The sequence below is a fragment of the Desmodus rotundus genome, chromosome 6, assembly GCF_022682495.2.
Source record: "Desmodus rotundus isolate HL8 chromosome 6, HLdesRot8A.1, whole genome shotgun sequence".
Classification (NCBI taxonomy): Eukaryota; Metazoa; Chordata; class Mammalia; order Chiroptera; family Phyllostomidae; genus Desmodus; species Desmodus rotundus.
Genome location: NC_071392.1, coordinates 104,490,785 through 104,512,032, shown reverse-complemented (window position 1 = coordinate 104,512,032; position 21,248 = coordinate 104,490,785). Strand labels below are relative to the sequence as shown.

General features: G+C 56.1%; 1 protein-coding gene across 4 annotated transcripts; it reads right to left on the bottom strand.

Moving 5' to 3' along the window:
• Positions 1-163: 163 nt before the first annotated feature.
• On the bottom strand, positions 164-18,653 carry ZNF335 (zinc finger protein 335). Of its 4 annotated transcripts, XM_071221743.1 has the most exons (29): positions 18,514-18,653; positions 17,591-17,841; positions 16,018-16,258; positions 15,130-15,207; positions 14,625-14,930; positions 14,405-14,536; positions 13,369-13,515; positions 11,682-11,934; positions 11,421-11,598; positions 10,383-10,495; positions 8,976-8,994; positions 8,752-8,868; positions 8,592-8,668; positions 8,341-8,501; positions 7,383-7,615; positions 6,466-6,559; positions 6,269-6,363; positions 4,287-4,546; positions 3,245-3,356; positions 3,036-3,167; positions 2,793-2,915; positions 1,907-2,049; positions 1,669-1,823; positions 1,429-1,532; positions 1,259-1,336; positions 981-1,064; positions 831-896; positions 672-753; positions 164-586 (listed from the first exon to the last, which is right to left on the bottom strand). In XM_071221743.1, the coding sequence occupies exons 2-29, from the start codon at positions 17,789-17,791 to the stop codon at positions 459-461; spliced, it is 3,912 nt and encodes a 1,303-aa protein (XP_071077844.1). In that variant the 5' UTR covers positions 17,792-17,841; positions 18,514-18,653; the 3' UTR covers positions 164-458. The 4 variants fall into 4 exon arrangements, with proteins under 4 accessions (XP_071077844.1, XP_053782226.1, XP_053782228.1 ...); XM_053926251.1 differs by having other exon boundaries at positions 2,793-3,167; XM_053926253.2 differs by having other exon boundaries at positions 164-583; positions 2,793-3,167.
• Positions 18,654-21,248: the final 2,595 nt, after the last annotated feature.

The following is a 21,248-nucleotide window of genomic DNA, read 5'->3' as shown; positions in this document are numbered from 1 at the left end:
GGGCCACCGTACTTACACAGGCGAGGCTGGATGCACTGCAGGCCAGGCCGCCTCCACCTCATTCCCCCCTTGTGGCTGTCACAGGCTCCACCTTTCTTTCCTTCTGCTCCCCAAGTCTTCCCTGCTTTCACGCTGTAGCAACAAGTGGACAAATTGAGCTGGCCAGGGCTGGACTCTGGTCCCTTTATTGAGACTGAGAGGCCAGTGGGTCCATCCAAACAAAAATAAATTTCTCTCCCAAAGCCTGCCTGCAGGCTGGGGCACCCAGCATGTCCAGGCTGGCGCCCGTGGCTGTCCCCCAACCCCCACAGCACAGGTCTGGTTCCCTTGGAGTGACGGGATGCTGGCTTCCCAGTATCCGGAGACCCTAGGTGGAGCAAGGACATGAGTCCTGGTGGGGCGCCCCCACCCCCGCAGGGCCGGCCCCAACATCCGTGGTCTGCGTTGCGCCCTGGGGCTCAGTCATCGGTCAGGGTGATGACGTCGTACTCGATGCCCTGGTGCTGCAGCTGCTGGATGTGCTCAGGCACTGTCTCCTCTGTGCCAAACAGGCCCTGGGCTTGGGCCATGGCAGCGTCAGCCACTGCTGCCAGAGGAGGGGAAAGGATGGTGAGCCCAAGGCCCCAGAAGCTAGGCCTGGGCCCCATAGTCCTCAGGGGCCGGCACCATACCTGTGACAGCCGAGTGTGCTGCAGCCTCAAGCTGGGCCTGTGTGACGAGCTGCTGGCCTGGGGACACAGGCACGTACTGGATCTGGAAGGGAGAGAAGCTGGTGAGGCCTCGGAGAATCCTGCCCATGCCCTAGCTCCATCGGGTCCCCTAAGCCCTACCTGGGACTCCTGAAGGAACGGGGCCCCTTGTTCGTACTGGATGTGTGTGATCTGGCCCTCCTGTACCTGCAGACAGGGAGCCAACCTGGTAACTCCAGGAGGAGCTGTGCATCCCTTCTCTGTCCCACTCTCACCCCAGAACTGGCCTACCTGGATGTGATGGCCCTCTGGGACCACAACATATTCCTGGGGGAGCAGGTGCTGCACTCCATCCTGAGAGATGATGTACTGTACCTGAAGGAGGGTGGAGAGGAGGCAGGTGCTAAGTCCTGCTCCCCAGGAGCTCAGCAAGGACACCAGAGCAGGGGGGCTGGCGACAGCACTAGCAGCTGCAAGCACACACCCTGGGAGGGGTGGTTTGGGAAGTACTGCTTGCCCCCAAAGTGGGGCCTGGGACGTGGGCACTCACGCTGAGGTGTTCAGCTCACCTGGTTGTCAGAGGTCACCAGATGCTGCACCGTTTGGCCATCTGCTGTGGTGATCTCTTGGATGTAGGTGGCTTCCTCCTGCCACAGGCAAGCCAGTGCCAGCCTCAGCTCTCCACATGCCCCAACCCTGCCCTTGACCTGCCAGCAGGGCCCTCCACGCAGGCTCTTACCTGATTGGTCACTGTCTGTTCCTGAGCCACAATGATGTGTTCCTGGCCCAGGGCCTGCTGTAGCTGCTCTGGACCCAGGACCCCGTGACTGGACTGCAGGGCGGCTGGGCAGAGAGGGGAGGTGCTCACTGGGGGCTCCAGGAAAATCTGAAATGGCTCGGCCCCCACCATGGCCCAAGGGTGCTCTCTAGGGCAGTGGCTCAAGTCCCTGGTCTACCCTGGGTCCCCGGGGCAGCTCACTGTGCAGCGTGGCCAGTGTCTCGTCATCACTGTTCAGGATGATGGTCTGGGTGGGGGGTTGGGCTGGTGCCCGGGCAGTAGGGGTCCCTGCCTTTCTCCCATCAGGATTGTGTAGCCGCTGGATGTGGAACTTGAGGTGCCCGTTCCGGTTGAAACTGGGGAAGGGACGAAGGCTCAGGGGCAGGCCCTACCATACGTACCCAGCAGCCCAGCCCAGCCCAGCCGTCCCCAGCCTCACCGCTGCCCACAGAGGTGGCACGAGAAAGGCTTCTCATTGGTGTGGGTCAGCACATGCCGCCGCAGGTCCTTCTTGTTCTTGGAGGCAAAGCTGCACTGGCTGCACTGGTGGGGCCGCAGGCCGGAGTGCTGCACCATGTGGGCCTACAGGGGGCCAGGCGGGCGTCAGCGGGGTATGGATAGGCAGCTCCCAGGCAGAGCTGTCGGGGAGGGGAGCCTGTCCCCTGAGGGGGCTCTGGGAGGAGCCGGACAGAAAGCACACACCAGACTATGATTTGGGGCTGTACACTTACAAGAGGAAAGAGTCACGGGCTCTGTCCTTAGGTCACTCAGAAAACCCTGTCCCTGCTCTTAGACTCAGTTTACCCCAAGTAATGTATACGTTCGGACAGAGGGACCTCTGACGGTCTCCCCCAGCCCTGACATTCTAGGGCCCTGGGGCCCAGCTCCCTGATTTCAGTTGCTGGGAGAACTCGGTGTGTGGCTGGATCTGGAAATCCCCGGGGAGAGGGAAGGAGCACCCCCCTGGCCCCGCTCCCGACTGGACCATGAACCTGCCCTGGAACCTTCCTTGGACTCTGCACGCTCTGTACTCTGAATGACTCAAGATTTCCCTAAGCATGCCTCCACACCGCCTCTGTGACACCCCCTGCACCCCAGGCCCATGTGACTTGTCCCCGTCTGTGCTCTGCTATGGGTACTGCTCACTCTGGGGACACTGCTGGGCCCCAGCCATGCCGTCTGGTCTCCCTACCCCCCAGACGGAGCTGCCTGAGCACCTCGCTGAGTCATCTCTGACTAGAGGGGAAAGGACGGCTGGCTCGAGGGGGTGCTCAGGCTTTGTCACACAAGCTGGTGCCAGCTGGGGCGCCGGGGACCACACTTACCCGGACTTCGGGCCACTGGCGGGCGCTGAAGGGGCAATCAGGGCACTTGAAGGCACTGGGGCCGGCGTGAGCCCGTTTGTGACTCTCCATCTCAGCTCGGCCGAAGAAGGCCTCGGCACAGATCTTGCAGGAAAATTTCTTGGATGATGCGGTGGCTGCAGATGGCGGTGAGGGGGGCACTACTAGGCCCAGGGCTTTGCTGGTTGTAGGAGGTGGGGAGGCGGAGCCCTGGGGGTCCCCTACCGGGCGGGTTCTGGCTGGAGACAGGGACTCAGGGCCATCTCTGGGCGGCCCCCCACATTGCAGCAGAGGCCACTTGGCTCCAGAGGCAAGCGCATCGGGACTTGGGAAGGAGATGGAGCCATCTGCAGTCAGCTGTGGACAGGGGCGAGCATAAGGCGCTGAGCGGGGTGGGGCCAGGAAATGGGGCAGGGTGGGCTACCCAGCCTCACCTCGATGTGATGCAGCTGGGTCCCGTCGGCTGCCATGATGTAGTGGGTGCCAGCTTCCTTCAGGGTGTCACTCACAACCACAGTCTGGGCTGCCTCCCCTGGGGGCTCCTCACTGTGGGCACAAAGGAGGGGAGAAGCAAACCAGGGTTCTGAGTGGGGCTAGAGGGCCACAGGAGACCCCTTCCCCAAGAAAGTCATCAACTGCAGGGTGAGTGCACCAAGGGCGGACCCTGGATGAAATCCTGGCTCTGCTCCTCACCAGCGGCACCTCCACTGTCTCTGCTGCCAGTGGCACAGCGTCTAGAGTCCTGTGCTGCTTAGGAGTGGGGACCCTGTCCCCTTGATGGGCATAGTGGGGAGCAGGGGGTTGGAAGCTCGAGGGGTCCAGCCCAAGGCTGGCCAAGTGGGGGAGACAGGGCCGACAGACCCCGCAGCCCAGGAGCAGAGGGCAGGTTCTGAGACTGGGCTGCCAGGCCCTGGCCCAGCGACCCTGACCCCCACCCCCACTACACAGTTCGGTGCTTGAATTCAGGCCTTCCTCAGACCGCCTGGGGGTTCGGTCAGCACCCAAGATACAAACAGTTCTGTCCCAAACTTGCTCAGTGTGGAGGAAGCTGAGAGAAGATGCCAGCAAGGAGCCCGAGTTTGTTCCAAAGGTCAGAACTGGGAAACACCTCAGGAATCATCCGGAACAAAGAGCACACGGGCTCCAGAGCCAGAGGGAGCAGGGCTGAAATCCTCACCCATTGCATGTCTGACCCCCCCGGGCCCGTTTTCTCATTTGTAAAATGAGGGAAACGTGGACCTCACAGGAATGGTTTAGGTGAGTTCACGGGTGTCCACTGCCTGGAACATCTAAGTGGCCCCGAGACAGTAGCTTCTGACTCCTGAGGAGGAGACAACTCCCCTGTGGCCCAATCACTCTATAGGTGTTAGGACTTTTACCTCCTGCCACCTGGGTCTGGACAGGCAGGGGACTCCTCTGACCACCCTCAGCTGCTTACAATGGGCTGAAGGCAGCCTCTCAGGCGGCAGGCCTTACCTGTAGGGTGTGCCAGGAGCTGATGTCCCCTCTTCCATAGGGGGTGCTGTGATGACGCTGTACCCAGCCCCACCAAAAGGACCGGGTGCCAGGGTGATCTGCTGTAGGTCAGGGGGGCCTAGCTGGCTCCCGGCTGCCACTCCGCCCCCCGGCTCTGCCACATGGAGGGTTACTACTTGTGCAGCGGCGCCCGCAGGGGAGGGCTGCCCACCGGGGGATGCCAACTGTGCTTCCGCATCCTCCGACTTCACCACGGCCACCTGCAACGGCACCGGTGCACATCTGGAGCAGGGTCTGTGGGAGCTGGTACTCCAGGCCCTTCGCTACCCCAGGCTCTGGCCAGACCCCGTTGCGCCAGCACTCATTTGTGCAACCCCAACTGTGTGTTCTTTCCGAAACACAACCTGGCTTCCCAAACCCCATTCGGATCCTGGAAACAGACTCAGCCAGAGTTCGGGAGAACACCACAGCCCCCCAAGGGCCCTGGGCAGTGTCTGGAGACATTTCTTTGGTTGTCACAATTGGAGAGGGGGCGCAATGGGCGTCTAGCGGGTAGAGGTCAGGCATGCTGCTAAACACTCCAGGATGCACAGGACAGCCCCCTATCCTGAAGAATTATCTGGCCCCAAGTGCCAGGGTTGAGAAATCTTGGGGTGGACAGACAAGCGGCAAACCACTTTAAAAAAATGAAGTCACAGTGCAACCTCAGATCTCGCTCCAAAGTCTGCTTCAAATGGATTAAAGACTGAAACGTAACAATAAAACTCTCAATACATATGAAGAAAAAATGTGGATAAGTATTTTTATCATCCTAGGGTAAGGAGATTTTTCTAATCATGATAGAAAACCAGCTACAAACTACAGCAAAACAAACCATGAGATCAGAAAATAAAGAAACTGGAGGGTGAGCAGGGTTTAACAATTCGTACAAGACATAAAAGACGGATTCCCACCCTGGCTGGTGTGGCTCAGTGGATTAAATGCCGGCCTGAGAACCAAAAGGTTACCGGTTCGGTTCCCAGTCAGGGCACATGCCTGGGTTGCAGGTTTGGTCCCCCAGTTGGGGTGTGTGCAAGAGGCAACCGACTGATGTTTCTCTCCCTTTCTCTCTCCCTTACCCTCTTCTCTAAAAATAGGTAAATAAAATCTTTTTAAGAACAGATTAAAGCGTAAAAAATGAAACCTAAAAAAAAAGGTCCAAATGAATGTTCATACAGTTTTGGGGGGAAAGAGGTCTTTCTAGGGATGATATTGAGATAAAAGTGATTAAAACATTTAATTATCTAAAAAATAGAAAACGTCTCTATACCCCCAAATGCCACAAGCTAAATCCTATGAAGATTTCCAGGTCTAACGCTAGGCTCCCTGTCTCCCAGCCCCCGGCAGCAGTTACTGCTCCAAGTTCTTGAAATGTACCGTCTCAGATAAACACCACATGTTTTCAAGAGGCTGGGAGACAGGACGCATACCCAAACTTCTCCCTTCCTTAGAGAAGTGCAGGGAGGTGTGGAGGGAAGGGAGATGGGGTGAAGGTGACCATGGGCAACTGGATGGAAGAGGAAGAAGATGATGAACTCAGGGGAGGGTGTGGGCTTGAGGAGCATGGACAAGAGAGAGGACTGAAAGGAGAAAGCCTGGGGAGTCCTCGGGCTGTGGGAGGAAGCTAGTTCAGACCCACAGGCACAGGGTGGCCACAGAGCTAGGAGGAAAACTGAACGAGAACAGGGACCCAAAAGGCACGGGAAGCGGTGCTCACCGCTCAGCACTGCAGAGGTTGCTGGTGACTCTGGAGAGTCCAGGGGGAGGTCCTCTGCCCTCCCTGCCCTCCCGGGGCCTCCCTGGCACAGCTCGTGTGTGTGCCCACGGGGGGTCAGTGCATCTGTCTCACCCACTACTGGGGAGCTCCCCAAGGGTGGGGCATGTCCACTTCATTGCTCTCCTCTCCGCCTGGCGCCCAGCACAGAGGTCCCCAGGGGGCTCACCTGCAGTGCTGCACCCCCCAGCTCCCGCTGAGCACTCATGTTCAGCAGCAGATCCAAAGCTGTCTGCGTGGCCATAGCGGTTGACTCCTCAGCTCCTGGGTTGGGTGGGACCTGAGACTTAGAAAGGGCTCGAAAACTGGCACCCAACTCCCTCCCCCTGCCCCACACTCAGGTTCCCACCCTTCCTCAGAGCTCACCTTGCTGGTAGATGATGGTAGCGCCACCCAGGGTGTCAGAGCAGAGCAGTGGGGGCGTCCCAGGTGACTGGAAAGGTGCTGTCTCTGAAGGGACCTGGGGGGGGGGGGGAATGGCCAACACTGAGAGGCAGCTCAGGTTCAAGTGCTGTGGGTACTGGGTACCTCCCATGTGTTGAGCATGTTATATGTTGGCTTGTTTCATCTTCACAACCACTTTTAAAGGTATTTACTGGCTCAGTGCCTCAGAGAGCTGGCTGAGGCTCAGACAGGTGAAGTTATCTGGCTTAAGATCTCTCAGCTAGTGAGCGGCACACAGATTCCAGAGGCTGTGTTCTGGCAGCACAGTGTGACGGTGCGCCTTTTGGCAGGGGAGTGGGCTGGCAATGTACTCAGCTACAGGACTACGCTTGTTAGCCTCTCTTGCAGTCAGGTGAAGTGTGGCCATGTGGCTGAGCAGGAGCTTCTGGTAAACGTCGTACGGAAGACACGTGGAGAGATGGCAGACAGCCCTTCTGCTCTTCCCCCATCCCTTCCTCCTTCCTCCTGCTTCTTGCTTAGGATGTGGCTAGGAAGGAAGGCTGGAGCTCCTGCAGCTATACTGAACCATGAGGGAATCACAAAGATAGAAGCGGTTTCCCTCAGAGGGCTGGGAAAAAACAAGAGAGCTTGGTCCCTGGCCAATCATGGAGCTGCCACACCAGCCCTGGACTGCTGACCTGTGGACTTCTTTCACATGAGAAAATAATAAACCATCACCATAACAAGCTCCTGATACTCCTGCTCTCTGTCACTAGTCCGGAAAACCTCTCCTACTCTGAGCTGAGGGCTGGCATGCCTGTGACCTCCGCTGCTCTTTGAGGCCGGGATAGCCCTGTCGTACCCGAGGTGTGATGACAATCCTGCTTGGCTGAGCTAACCTCGGGGGCTCCCGGGGAGCTGGGGAGCTGTCCAGGGGCCACACTGTGCTGCTGCTTCAGCTCCTCAATCTGCTGCAGAGAGAAGAAGGGGCGACGGCGGGATGGGGGCTCCTCGGGGTGGCGCCGCCCCCATTCCTCGAAGCTGCTCGCGTGTCGGCACCGTACGTGCAGGCGCAGGTTCTTCTTGTGCCGCGTGCTGAAGTGGCAGTACTCACAAGCGAAGGGCTTGGCCCCTGTAGGCACACGTCAGGGGGTGCTTGAGAATGCCGCTGCCGCACCCACCCTCTCAGAGAAGCCTTCCACGACCCCGAGGACCTCTCCAGTTGATTCCCTCCCAGGCGTTCCTTCCTGAGCTCAGGCACACACGCGCGCTGTCCGTGCTGGTGGGCCAGGACGGAAGGGAACCAGGCCTGCCCTCTGCACTCACAGCCCTCCTGTGAGTGCCCCCTTTCAAGGGCACATGACCACACGCTCCTCTTGTAACAGTCACCAGCCCCCAGGCAGAGTCTGGTGAAGGGGGCCCCTGGCTTCCTTTCTCTAAGTCCCCCCTAGTGTGCCTGCCAGAGGGCTGGGTACCCAGGAGAAGAATAAACCCGTTTTGGTGGTAGACCTTTCGCGGAGCAAGTGCAGACTGATGCCGTCTCTGCTGCATCAGCTGCCGAGGGCAGGGCCTACCGGCGGCCTGTGCCCAGCCCGGCACCCTGAAAAGACAGGGCTCAGGGAGCAACCGGGCCTCGCTTTTTCAACCATCATGTGGCAGAGGGAAGTGACTGACCCAGGGCCACCCTGACAGCAGGGTGCTGGGCTGGAGCTGGGTTGGGGCTGAGGGGAGAGTGACCCCACAGAGGGGTTCCCTTTCTGGTAGGATTCCAGCTGTTCCCGTGGCTGAAGGGGGAGCAGAAGAACAGAGCTGAGTCCTTGACTGAGGGCTGACAGGGAGGGGTGGGGCCGGCCTGACCTGTGTGCTTGACTGCCACGTGAGACAGCAGGAAGTCCTCGCGGAAGGTGCGGTAGGGGCAGAAGCTGCATTTGAAGGGCTTGTCGCTGACATGAGACAGCTGGTGGTTCAGCAGTGCCTTCTTGTCCTCGCAAACGAACTCGCAGAACTCGCACTTGAATCTGGGGGTGGTCAGAGGGAGGGCGGCTCAGTGGAGGGTGGGGGTGGGGGTGGGGGTTCCTCCAGCCCCGCAGGCCTCACAAGAGATGTACCTGCGGTTTGCGACAGCCTGGATATGCGTGAGCAGGTGCATCTTGAAGGTGTAGCGCTTCTTAAAGGACTTTCCACACTGTAAGGGGTGGGCTGCATTGGCTGGTGGATCAGCCAGGGAGGCGCTCTACCCCATCCCCGCCCAGTCCTTGGCCCACTCACCTTGTCACACATATGGGGCTTCTCAGTGCTATGTGTCTTCATGTGCTGCGTGAGTCTCTTCTGCATGGGGTAGACACGGCCACACACGGGACAGGGGAAGGAGCTCAGCTTCGGGGTCTGGGGAGGGACGAGAGGGGGCCAGATGGAGAGACCTCACTTTCTGGCCCCATCCCATAAGCAGCCCTCAAGCAGGCTCCCTTCCCAGGCCCGGGCCCCAGACTTACGGGATCTGGCCTCTTCTTCCTGGAGGAGAAAGGTACAGGCGTTAAACCATCACTGAGACCCCCAGGCCCAGCCTCAGCCCTGAGCATCCCTACTCCCCACCCAAGCCCCTTTCTCTTGGAGTTTCCTGGGGGAACGCTAAGAGGGTACTGTAAGTTAGTTCTGCCCTTCTCTACACTTAGGAATGGTGCACCCTTTCTCTCAGCCAGAAAACACACTTGCATTTTTAAGGCTCTGAGGAACCCCATAGGAAAGAACACAGTTGTACCCCTAGCGTCTCCAATCTTACTTGGACACATAACTCCTCTTCCTCGTATTTTCTTAAGCAAAACTGTAAGCATCTTGGAGAGCTGGCTCTCCCACAAACACAGTTTGAGATCTGAGGACTTATAAGAACTTTTACATCATAATTTGTGGCCCAATAGTTGGATTTTTGCAGTTTGAATGCTGAGGCTGGTGACAGAGCATGACTCTGCTCCTTGGACTTGAAAAATGTCTGCAGAATGAAGTCCCTCTGTGCTGTTTCTGTTGCTAAGTAACCCCAAAGCTTTTGTTTTACAAGTCTGAACTGGAACTAGAACCCTGACAAATGCCGAAACATTAGGTTCCCACTGTTCTTGTATCACAGCCCCACCTTCTGACCACCAAGTCAGCCCACTGTTGGAAAATGCAGCTGCCCCCACCAATCAGAAAACAACGTTAAGGTGTGCAACGTGTTGTTCTGACAGACTCATGCACTGGAATATGAAAGAAAGCCAATAGCCTGAGTGTATAACCTTGTTTCCCTAGCAACCTTTCTCCTTTTAAAAGCCCTGCCACCCCCTACCAGTGAGTCTTTAGGTCATACCAAGGACTATGTTCTCTGATTTGCAAATCACACCTGAATAAAATTCTCCTTGAATTTCTATTGAAAATTTTGTTGACAGACCCACCTGGTCTGGATATCTGTACTGAACCTCTGCTCGCTGCTCCTCCTTCCTGTGAAGCTAACTCCTCTATGAAACTGCAGGTCTAATCATTAACTCGGCGGGCAGTCACTAGGCCCCTCATACCGGTTCTAAGTCTGCTCTCTCGGTGTGACGGGAGATGAGTGTGGATCAGGGATCGGAAGGTCTTTCGATCATTCACGGAGCCCCTCTGGGAACACAGTCTCCTTCAACGCCCTCGACAATGGCTGCCCGTTTTTGACGGGACACTAAAGCTCGCAGGTGGGGGCAGACTGAATCGGGGGCCTTAAGGGCCTGCTACTGCCCCATTCTGAGCCAAGTGACCTGGGATGAATCGCCTCACCTCTCCGACGTCTGTAATGTGCTATAAAAGGGCCTGGCCCTGAGCCGGTGCCACCTGAGAACCACACCAGACTGGGCTCCCATTTTCCCACCCTGGTGCCGTCCCACCCACACACTGACCGGTCCCTGCTGTGCACAGCTGCATGCCGGATGACATCTTTCCGGTAGACGCTGGTGTAGCTGCATTCGTCACACTTGTAGGGCTTGCTGCCCACATGGTTGAACATGTGCTCCTGGGAGAGAGACAAAACGACAAGGGACCGGGGATCAGACTCGCCCCCCTGCTGCAGCACACCTGTGCCCACAGTACTCGAGCGGGGGTGGGCAGTGCTGCCAGCATCTGGCCAGTGAGGGCTGGGGACTCACTCCAATGAGACCGCCTGCTCTACCCCAGGCCCCGTCCGCCGACCATTTGAGAGGAGGAAATGGCGGCTCAGAGTGAAGTGACTTGCTAAGGCCCCACAGTGACCTTGTGATGTGAGGCTGAGCCCAGGCAGCGCAACTCCACAGCCTACACACTCCCCACTGCAGGATGGGACAGCCACCACTGCCCCCCCCCCCCGGGGTTCCAGAGAAAAACTTCGGGGTCACAGTGCCTGTCTGAGGAGGCACTGTGCGCGGGAGCACAGGGGCTCTGGCCATTTCTCCTGGAGGACCCTCCACCCCAGTGATGCTCAACTTGCTGCCTCACTTCGGTCCAGCCAAGCTGCAATGTCCTTGGTCAGTAAAATGGGACCACCGACACCTATGAGGGACCTCCTTGGGCTGCATGAAAATGAAATGAGAGTGGCCTGCAAGGCCTGGGTATTGGGCCCCACTCCTGAGACACATTATTGCAACGTGCTGGAAAACTTTCTAACATACTGAATTAGATAAAAAACCAGCTTTACTGCCACCTGCTGGCTATGGTGGCGAACAAGCAAGTCTATGATAACCACCATACAAACCGCACCCCTGAAGATGAGATGCTGCTATGCAGTGTGCGACCTGCAAAACCGCCGCAGCAGCCCAGATGTGTCCCCGAAGCAGCAGGAGAGGGTGCCCGGGAAGGCCGTTACCTCCACTCCCTGGCGCCACCAGTCAGTTGGCTTTTGCCTTCTCCCATGCCCGCCTCCACCCCCGGCCCCAGCTGCTCTCCTTTCTCTCTGTAGCTCGCACCTTGAGTGAGGACCAGCGGCGGGAGCGGTAGCTGCACTGTAGGCACTTGAAGAGCTGGGGGTCTCCAGCCTCATGGGAGTTCACATGGAAGCGCAGGTCCTCATGGGACAGGAAGCGGGAGCCGCAGATGCGGCACAGGTAGGGCCGCAGAAGCGGTTTGGGCGACTTGTAATAATACCTGCCAGGAGGGTGTTGGGAACAGATCTGGCTGGGCTGGGGCCGGCCGGCTGCCTCCCTGACCCTCAGCCCTGTTCCACTTACTTGCGGTATTTCTTGCCTAGGAAGCGCCTGGAGGGTCGACCACGGCGGCGGGGTGGGGTGTCAGGCTCCTCCTGGCAGGTGGGTGCTGTGTTCTCGACATCTGACTGGCTCACGTTGGGGTCCACGGGGACCCTATTGGCCTTGCCCAGGGCCACCAGGCGTCCTGGGCCTGAGGAGCTCGGTGCTTCGGGGTCCTGTGGCTCCGGAGGGCTCTGTCCACTCTGGGAACTCACCAGAGGCTCTCCTTCCACACCTGCCACAGACATGCCCGGTCACAAATCAGCCACAACACACCAGGACAGATGTAACAGAAGCCAGTCAAAATATTTCCCCCACGTGGTCACAGTCCAATCACTCATGGGCATGTCCGGCCAGAGCACAGACGCAGACAGCCCACGGTGAGAGCAGGCATATGCTCCCATGCCAGTGGCACAGCGTGACTCACATGTGACCGTCTGGAGCAGCAGCCAGCACGCTGGGGACCTCTCAGCCAGGAGACCTGTGTGCTAGCTTCGGTCCGTCAGTGACTTGCTGTGTGTCTTTAGGCAAAGTTATCCCCTGTGTGTCTCATTTTCCCCATTTGGCAAACGGAAATGATAATTGCTGCTCTAGTTACCTCACAGAACATTCTAGTCTGGGGAGCAGCATTTTAACATTGGTCTCCCCAGGGAGGCTGGGTGGTTGGAGGGCAGCTAGGAGTATTGCCTATTCAAATACATCAATAGTGTTTCAATGTAACATTGTAAAAATTAAAAACGATCCAGACAATGCTGGTAACATCCTGTTTCTTTTTCTTTTCTTTTTAAAAAAGAATTTATTTATTTTTAGAGAGAGGGGAAGGGTGAGAGAAAGAGAGGGAGAGAAACATGGATCAGCTGCCTCTTGCACACGCCCCCAACCAGGACTGAACCTGCAACCCAGGCACGTGCTCTGAGCAGGGATTGAACCTGCGAACTTTCAGTTTGTGGGACACCGCTCCACCCACTGAGCCACACCGGCCAGGGCCGCGTCCTATTTCTTGACTGTGGTGCCAGATCACACAGGTGTGCTCACCTTGTGAGGATTCAGAGTCATGCACTCAAGACAGGTGTGCTTTTCCATACACACATCTCAGTAAGGTCATTTTAAAAAGGAGACTACAGAATGTAACTCCCTCCAAATCGCCGGTACAGAGAGAGCTACCATGTGCTTTTCTGTGCGCATTTATGCCTTAAAGCACCCCTAAGTGTCAGGCACCATCACCTTCATTCACGAAGAGGAGATTCAAGAGGCAGAGGAACACGCTCCAGGTCACACAGCTAGTTAATGGTAGAGCTGGCACGAATGGGTCATTCCTGTCCCCAACCTGTAATGCTCCTAGCCCATGCTCCTTAGACAGTCTCAGGTCTCAGCTTTGTCCTTATTTCAGTAATGACATTTAACACTTACTTCACTAGCTCAGCTATAAAGCCTCAGCCTTCTGCACTGTGACAACTTACCACTGAACAGCCCTTCCATAAAGCACATAATCATTTAAATCAGGGTTTCTCAAGCCCGGTCTGGGAGGGATTTCCCCTTTACAAGGAGGTCAGCAGGTTACCCGGGCTTGAGACATGCTGCTCTGCACAGCACACTCAGGCCCCAGGACTCCGCACAGGCAGGCAGGGAAGGAGGCCACCCCTTAGCCCCTCCCACAACCAAGTCTCACCATCTGGGAGGTCCGAAGTCTCTAGGCAAGGCAGCTTCCGGGGCCGGCCAGGCCTCCTTCGGGGCCTCAGTGTACTGGGAGTGGGGCGCTGGGGTCGCAGCTGTCGGCCCCGGGGCTCATCCTCAGCTGGATTGTAGTCACTGTCCTCTGTGGGGACAGTGAGATAAGGTGGGCATTAATAATGCTGAACCCAGCCTTTCAGTCCTGATCCCTTGTCTTGCTCCCCCGGGGAAGAGGCCTACATCCCCACTCCTGCCCATGCCTCCTCCATGCCCACCAGGGACACCTCCTCCAGACAGCCCTCCTGACATCCCCCTGGCTGACTGTGAGCATCCCTCTCCAGACCCCTGCAGTCCTTTCTCTGCACCTTTCCTGACACCCACCATCAGCTTACACAGCACCTTCATGTGAATTAGAAAAAGGCACCCCTTCCTCCAGTCGCTTTACAGTCACTTAGAAAACAGCTGAAATAAACATTCAAGCCTACAAACTCTGCGACTATGCAAGACACGGAGTCTGTGACAATGCAGAAGCCACTAGCCAAATGTGGCTCCTGAGCCCTTGAAATGTGCCGAGCCTAAACTGAGACACAGTAAGTGTAAAATACACACTGGATTCCAGAAATTAATACGAAAAAAGAAAGGTAACTAATAATATTTTATAATGATTGCACATTGAAACAATATTTTGGATATATTAGGTAAATAAAATAAACTTAATTCCATATTTCTTTTCTTGAAAAAATATGGCCACAAAAAGAAAGCGCCTGTGTAGCATGCACTCCGTTCCTGTTGGACATGCGTGTGTGGCCCTCATGCGTGTGGCCGGCGCCCTCGCTCAGCACACAGTGGGCACAACTGCGCACAGGGGTCCTGACCCTATGGGCGCCCCACTCCTCTGTCTCATACTGAAGGCGCCCGGGGCCACATTGCTGCCAGTTCCTTTCTGGCTCTCCATGGGGTCAGAAGGAGCAGGAGCAGCTCAGTGTTTGCTGATGGGAGTGAAGGCAGCAGGCCTGGCGGCTAGGGTGACCTACCCTCCTGGTCATCAATGGCACCAGCGTCTACGATGTCGTCATCGTCTTCCTCCTCTGGTGCCTCTTCCTCCTGGGTCTTGGTCGAGGTGCCCCACTTCCGTGGACGCCCCTTCTTACCAGCTGCAGCTGCTGCTGGGGGGGATGACATGCATTCAGGTCTGACTCTCGCATCCCATCCCCACCCGTGCTGTCCCAGCCAGGTAGGCTGCTGTCAGTGCACCTGGACGGAAGTGCCGTTCCCGCATGTGGCGCAATAGGGTGGCCTTGGTGCTGCTTCGGTACTGGCACATCTTACACTTGAACTGTTGCACTACCACCACCTCCATCATGGCCTCCAGGCTCTGTAGGTCTGGCTCCTCGGTGCCAGAAGCCGGGGGAGGCCGTGCTGGGGAGCTGGGCCCACCCCGGGCCTCCTCAGCTGGCTCCAGGCATGTGGATGTGGACGTGGGGCCGTCGGCCAGGGCTTCGATGGCTGCCAGGCTGTGGGCCAGGGTGGAACTGGACATTGGCGATGCCATGGGAGCACCTGGGGGTGGGTGAGGGAATCAGAGGGAAGGAAAGTGGAGGGGGAGGTTGGCCATGAAGCTGTCCCTCTCAGGGATTCTAGAACCCAACGCCCTACCGGAGGAAGAGTGGGGAAACTGAGGCCCAACGCAGTACATGACCCATCAAGATCACAGTGAGTTCGTGGCAGGGCTCCCTGGGCCTGGTGCCTGGGATCTTACCATCATCTGGTCCCTGCAGGATCAGGTACCGCGTGGTCTCTGCCCCACCGTCCTCAGCACTTGTCACAGTGATGCAGCCTGGGCAGAGATGTGGGGAGAGGATTCCCAAGTAACAATGACAAGTGTCACTGCCCACACTCATTCTGGCTCACCTGGGTGACTGAGAACCAGCTGCATCTTCCCTCTGGGCCTCGGATGCCTCCCCAACTCCAGGGCAGGGCTATTGGGAAGTCTGGCTGGTGTGCCATGATGACCCCCAGTCACAGAGATGCCATGGCTGCCCCAGCTGCCCCGCCTTCAGCCACTAATCCTGGAGAGTCTCCCTCCTTCCTCTCCAAACTGGCCCAAGGTTAAGTCCCCGCTCCTGCACCACTTTTGTAGGGCTGGCTTTTCAGACCACCCCGGGGCTTTCCCGGGCACTATGGCCATTACACGCACTATGAACAGGAGGTACAGTGCGGGAAATCATGAGCTCTGGAGTTGGACTGCAGGAGCCCATGGCCCAACACCTGCTGACAGCAGCAGGTACTCTACATCCTCTGTGCCTCGATTTCTCCTCTATACTGTGATGATAACAGCACCCACTTTTGGGGTTCCTGGGAGGATTAACGAGCTACTGGATGTAAAGTGTTTAGAACAGTATAAAGTTAGGCGTTACTGTTTCTGTATTTATTGAGCTCTTATCACATGCCAGGCACTACATTAAGAACTTTACTGTGCTGCCTCATTAAATCCTCACACCATTTACCGCTCTGAGGCAGGGGTTACTGTTCCCATGTTACACTTCCAGAGTGGGATTTGCACAGCTGGGGTGTGCAGAGCTGGTTCCGCTGGCCTCTGCAGGGACACCCCAGTGGGCCGACCCTTGCCGCCCTCTGCCTGACTTACTCTGGATGAGGTCAGGCCCAATGGTGGACTCGATGATCTTGTCGATGGCTGAGCCCAGGTCTGAGGAAGAAGCTGTGCAGTCGGACACCAGCATGTTGGGGTCTGGGAGTGCACTGGAGTGCACGAGGGCTGGGGGGCCACCTGTCACCCCTGCCACTGACGCATGGGACACAGAAGATGAGTCAGGGAGGTAGCCATGGGGCAGGGGATCCGTGCTTGAGCTGCTCTCAGATACCTCCTCCTGGGGACAGGAAACAGGGAGAGAGGGAGTTTAGGAGCCAGGGATGGGGTGGTCAGGCAGGCTGCTACCTGCTAGATAGAGCTCCTAGGCCCAAGGACATGGTGAGTGGAGTCACGCACACCGTCAGCCCCACTGAGTACTAGTGAAAAGGCCCTCTAGTCAACATGTTCCCCAAGAACAAGTCCCATGGTACCTGGCTCTCTGCTCAGGTAAAGGGCCCCACTTCCCCCACACAACAGCCAGGGGTAGCTATTTTCATTGCACTTTGGAATAAGTTATTCCCTCTGCCTGAAACGCTTCCCAGCACTGCACCAGCATGGCTAAATCCTGCCCAGCTTTCTCCCCACCATTTAGCTAGTACCTCTTCTCGGAAGCCGACCCTGACCCTGAAGGCCAAGTTGGGACCTCTCTTGTCTTTGGTGCTGCAGTAGCCTGTGTTCTCACATCACACAGTTTACTGTGTAGTGTGACATCTCCCAGGGCTGACTGTACCCTGCATAAGGGCTGGGACCACATCTGTCCTGTTCTCTGCTGTTTCTCCAGGATCCAGTGCAAGCTGGGCACATGGTAGGCTCATTTCTGCTGAATTAATGAAACCCTGAACCCCAAAGTGGGGGCCGTTGTTGTGCACCTCTAGACCGTGATGTTTTGAAAACAATCACTGTCTTGCAGATAACAACAATGGTAATGGCTAATACGTGCTGAGCACTGTTTTAATTGTGTTGCGCATTCATATAAATTCATTTAATCCTCCACAAAACCCTGTTGAGGCAGGTGTATTCATCATTCCCACTCTACAGATGAGAAAACGGAGAGCTAGCAGTTCGCACTAGGGAGGGCGCTTAGGGAAGTGGCAGAACCAGGAGGAGGTGGTTTTACAAAGCGTTTCCAAGAGAATGTCTGGTGGGAGCTCATGAGACAGCATCCTCAGAAGCAGACATTCCCGCCCCGTTTTACAGATGGGGAGACTGAGGTTCAAAGAGGTACTCTGTGAATCAGGGGCAGAGGCAAGGCTTGAACCAAGACACCTGTATCTCAAATAGTAAGGACAGTGGGTAAGACCACAACCTAGATTTGAATCCTGGCTCTGTCAACGCTCTGTACCTCAGTTTCCTTTACTGAAAAGTGTGGGAAAGAGTGGTATGTGCCTTACAAGGTTTGAGGCTTAAATGAGAAAATCCATGTTAGGGGCTTGGCATGGTGCCTGACTCACAGTAAACCAAAAACAAGTTATTAGTTATAAGCCAACCTTGCTGGCAGCTTCCCCTTGGCTGCCAGGCACTGCTGCGTGTGGTCCCTGCCTCCACCCATGCCGGCCAGCACGGTCCATACCAGAGAGCTGCTGCCACGGTCCGAGCTTTGCCCCACTCCGGTGTCGTCGGCCTCCGCCTGCCCCGGGGCTGCGGCGGCGTCGCTGCTGTCGGCGGACACGGCTTCCGAGGTGCCCACACCCAAGCCGCTTTCAGAGGGCTCCTCAGGCTGGCCAGGCCCAGGGGCCGCGTCACTACTGCTCTCCACCTCGTTCTCCTCCATGGGCTCGGGGGCCCGCCTGACAAGGGGGCGCAGATTCTGGGGCCTTCACTCTGAGAGAAGAGGTGGTGGGGGCTGATACAGGTGGGACACCTTACTGGCCCCGGCACCCACGCTCCACCCAGCTGCACCCTTGTGCCCATTCCGCAGGCGAAAAGACTGAGTCTCCGACGGGATGGGGCTATCTCGTGTGCACAGAGAGGAGCTTCAGGAAAACAGGACCGAGAAGCCTTGCACCCCAATCCAGGGTCCTTTCCCATCCCCGGGAGGGTGGTCAAGGGCCGGTATGACACTTCTCTCCTCCCCTCCACGATTCCTGCAGTGTGGTTCGCTCTGAGGGTCCCGTCCGGGCTCAGTGGTTCAGCCCTTCGACCTCCCGAGTTCCCCCGGGTGCAGGGTCGGTGGTACAGCCCATGGGCACCCTTGGTCAGTGGCTCGCTCCCCCTTCCCCTAGTTCACATGCGGAGGGGGCCGACAACGACGGTCCCGGGGCCTGGAGACTCGGGGCTGTCCCCGGCGCTGCCTGCGCTCCAGGCCCGACGCCATCTTGTGGCGGCGCCAGGTTTCCGCTCAGGCAAGTGCGAGAGCGACTAAAGGGCCTGGGACCCCGGGGCCCTGTTCGGACAGCCCCGCCGGCCAGGACCTTGCCGCTGGGTATCCCCCGTGGTGTGGACTCACTTCACAGCAGGATGCAGTGGGGTGACCTGACTCTACCCGACGCTCACCTGACGCTTTCGTAGCCGCGTTCTTCTCCGACTCCGGCATCGACGAGGTCGCCATCTTCTTTCCCCTGCTGCGGAGGGACCCATCAGCCTATCGTAGGCCGGAACTACTTTCCACGGCGACCGGGTGAAAAACAGGTTTCCAGTGTGCCGGAAGGTGACCCCTACGCCTCAAAATCATAGCTGAGTCTAGAGAGGAGCTAGAATTTTATATGTCGCCTAGTATGATTAACGGAGTCCTCTATGGGTTGGGAACTACTTTCTCTCTGGCGGATGGTTATATAGGGAGTGGTACGTCTTCACGGCTGGGTCCCAACCTTGGGCCGCAGGGTTGGGCGCGGCGAAGACCGCCCTGGTGTTGGGGGTGTGGCTCGCAGAGGCCTGACCACGCCTTTCCCGGAACAGCTCAAAAGACCTTGCGGTAACCGGGAGATTTTAACTTGGAGGTAGAGAAATAAGTGTTACCAGTCATTTCTCCCGGCTCTGAACTAATTGCTTAATGCTCTTACCGAGCTACTAGTTGAATCCTTCTCGATTAGGTTTGATGTGCCTTTGGCAGCTGGGGAGCTTATGATCCTTGTTGTATAGGTGGGGAAACTGAGGTCTGAAGATGGGATGTGCATGGTCCAAGATCGCATCAAGTAAAGGGACTCCGAAGGCAAGTCCCGATGTCTGGAGTTGGGCAAATGGAGAGGATTCGATGCTTGGCCCTTCGTCAGCTTTGTATATACACAGCCCTTTTATCCCCAGCTTCTTGCTTTCTGCAGTTTCAGTTACTCGGGGGCAACTGTGGTCTGAAAATATGAAATGGAAAATTACAGAAATAAACAGTTCACAAGTTTTAAATTGCATGCTGGTCTGAGTCGTATGATGAAATCTTGTGCCATTCAGCCCCTTCCTGCCCAGGATGGTCCATTGTCCTGACTGTCCTCCCTGTGTATATGATACCCTCATTTTAGTTGGTAGCCGTCTCAATGATCAGTTCAGTTGTCGAGGGTGGGGTGAGGGAGGGAGAGAGAGACACCATGTTCACATAACTTATTACCATGTATTTTTATATAATTGTTACCATTTTATTATTAGCTATTGCCAATCTCTTGTGCCTAATTTATATACTAAATTACCTTTGTCATAGGTATGTATAGGTAAAATGTAGTATATGTAGGGTTGGCTGGCTGAGGTTTCAGGCATTCCCTGGGGGGGAGGGGGCTTGGAACTATACCCCACAGCTAAGGGGGGCCTACTGTATTTGTTACATTAATAGAGCTGGAAGTCAGGGCGTCCTCCACAGCCCTCTGCTCCATGTAGAAGGCGTAGATATATTTAAAGGCCTGCAGCCCTTCAGAAAGGTGTGCCCCTCCTCGATGCCCCAAAATGGCATCTGTGGCACTACCCTCTCTTTAAGACCTAAATATTTTGCAGAGGAGCCTGGTGCCCTGGTTTATCCTTAAGTCTCTTGCAAAACTTACTTTCCTCAGTAGAAAAATACAAATTTGGGGGGAACCTGGGAGAATTTTTAAAAATTCCTCTAAAGAAAACCTATGAAAAAAGACAAAAAGTGCTTTGAGCTATTATAATTTGTGTGTACCTGAGTGTGAGGGGGGTTCCCTGGTCCTTTCCTAGGAACAGGTCTTGGTAGGGGGGATCATGAGGCTTCTGGATGGGCTAGGCCCACTTATCTCCCCCTTTCCCAATCTGGCAGGACCAGCCCCTGGAAAGCTGGGCAACTATGGCATAACAACAGGTTGGTTTAGCACCCCACAGGTAGTTTTCCAACGTCAACCTGATTCCTCACCTCTACAAAGCCTTCCTCCAACTCTCAGCCCATGCCAGAAGGACACATCCTCACTCGAGGGTGTCCTGGTACTCAGGAGTAGTCCCGCATTACCCATCCTATTCCCAGCCCAACCAAGGCTCCACCCTAACCTTGGCCTTCGCCACCAAATCGCAAGATTACAGAAGGTGACAGCCTCATCATGGAACAGAAGAGGAGCCCAAGGTCCAGAGAAGGAAAGCTCATGGACCAAGGTCATGGCTCCCTGGAAACAACATATCAGAATCCTTGCATCACAGAGATGAGCAGGCCAGCCCAGGTTTTCTGACTGCTAATTCAGGGTTCTTCCCATCAGAACATGCAGTTTGTAGTTCTGGCCTCAGCTTTGATTGGGGAAACTTCCAGAAGCAGTGAAGGGGCTCTGGGTCAGAAGGACATTAAAGTATACCTTTGAGAAAAGTGCTGAGGAGAGGAGCCAAGAGGAAAAGACGGGAAAGCGCCTTCAATGAGCACCTAACACACGCCAGGCAGGGTACCTGTGCTCTGCTGCATCCTGGTATCTAAAGGGAGCAGGGGTAGTTATCACCTTCCATTGTCGAGAGGAGGAAGCTGAGGCTCAGAGAGGCAAGTGACTTACCCAAGGTCACACAGGAAGAGGGTAGAGCTGGGATATGAAGGCAGGTCTGTCTGATTCCAAAGCCCCAAACAATCTATCACCATGTGAAGTATGCTTAGTAATCACAACACTTAAAATACTGTATGCTAGTCACTGCTCTAGCACTTTATCTACACTGATTATCTACATTAATTAATCCTCACAAACGCCTTATGGGGTAGTTGCCATTATTATCTCCAATTTATGTATGAACAAACAGGCACAGAGCGGTGAGGGGTGGAGCTGGGATTGAAAACCAAGCAATCTGGTTCCATACTCCACACTTAGATTATGGTTCTGTTGCTCATG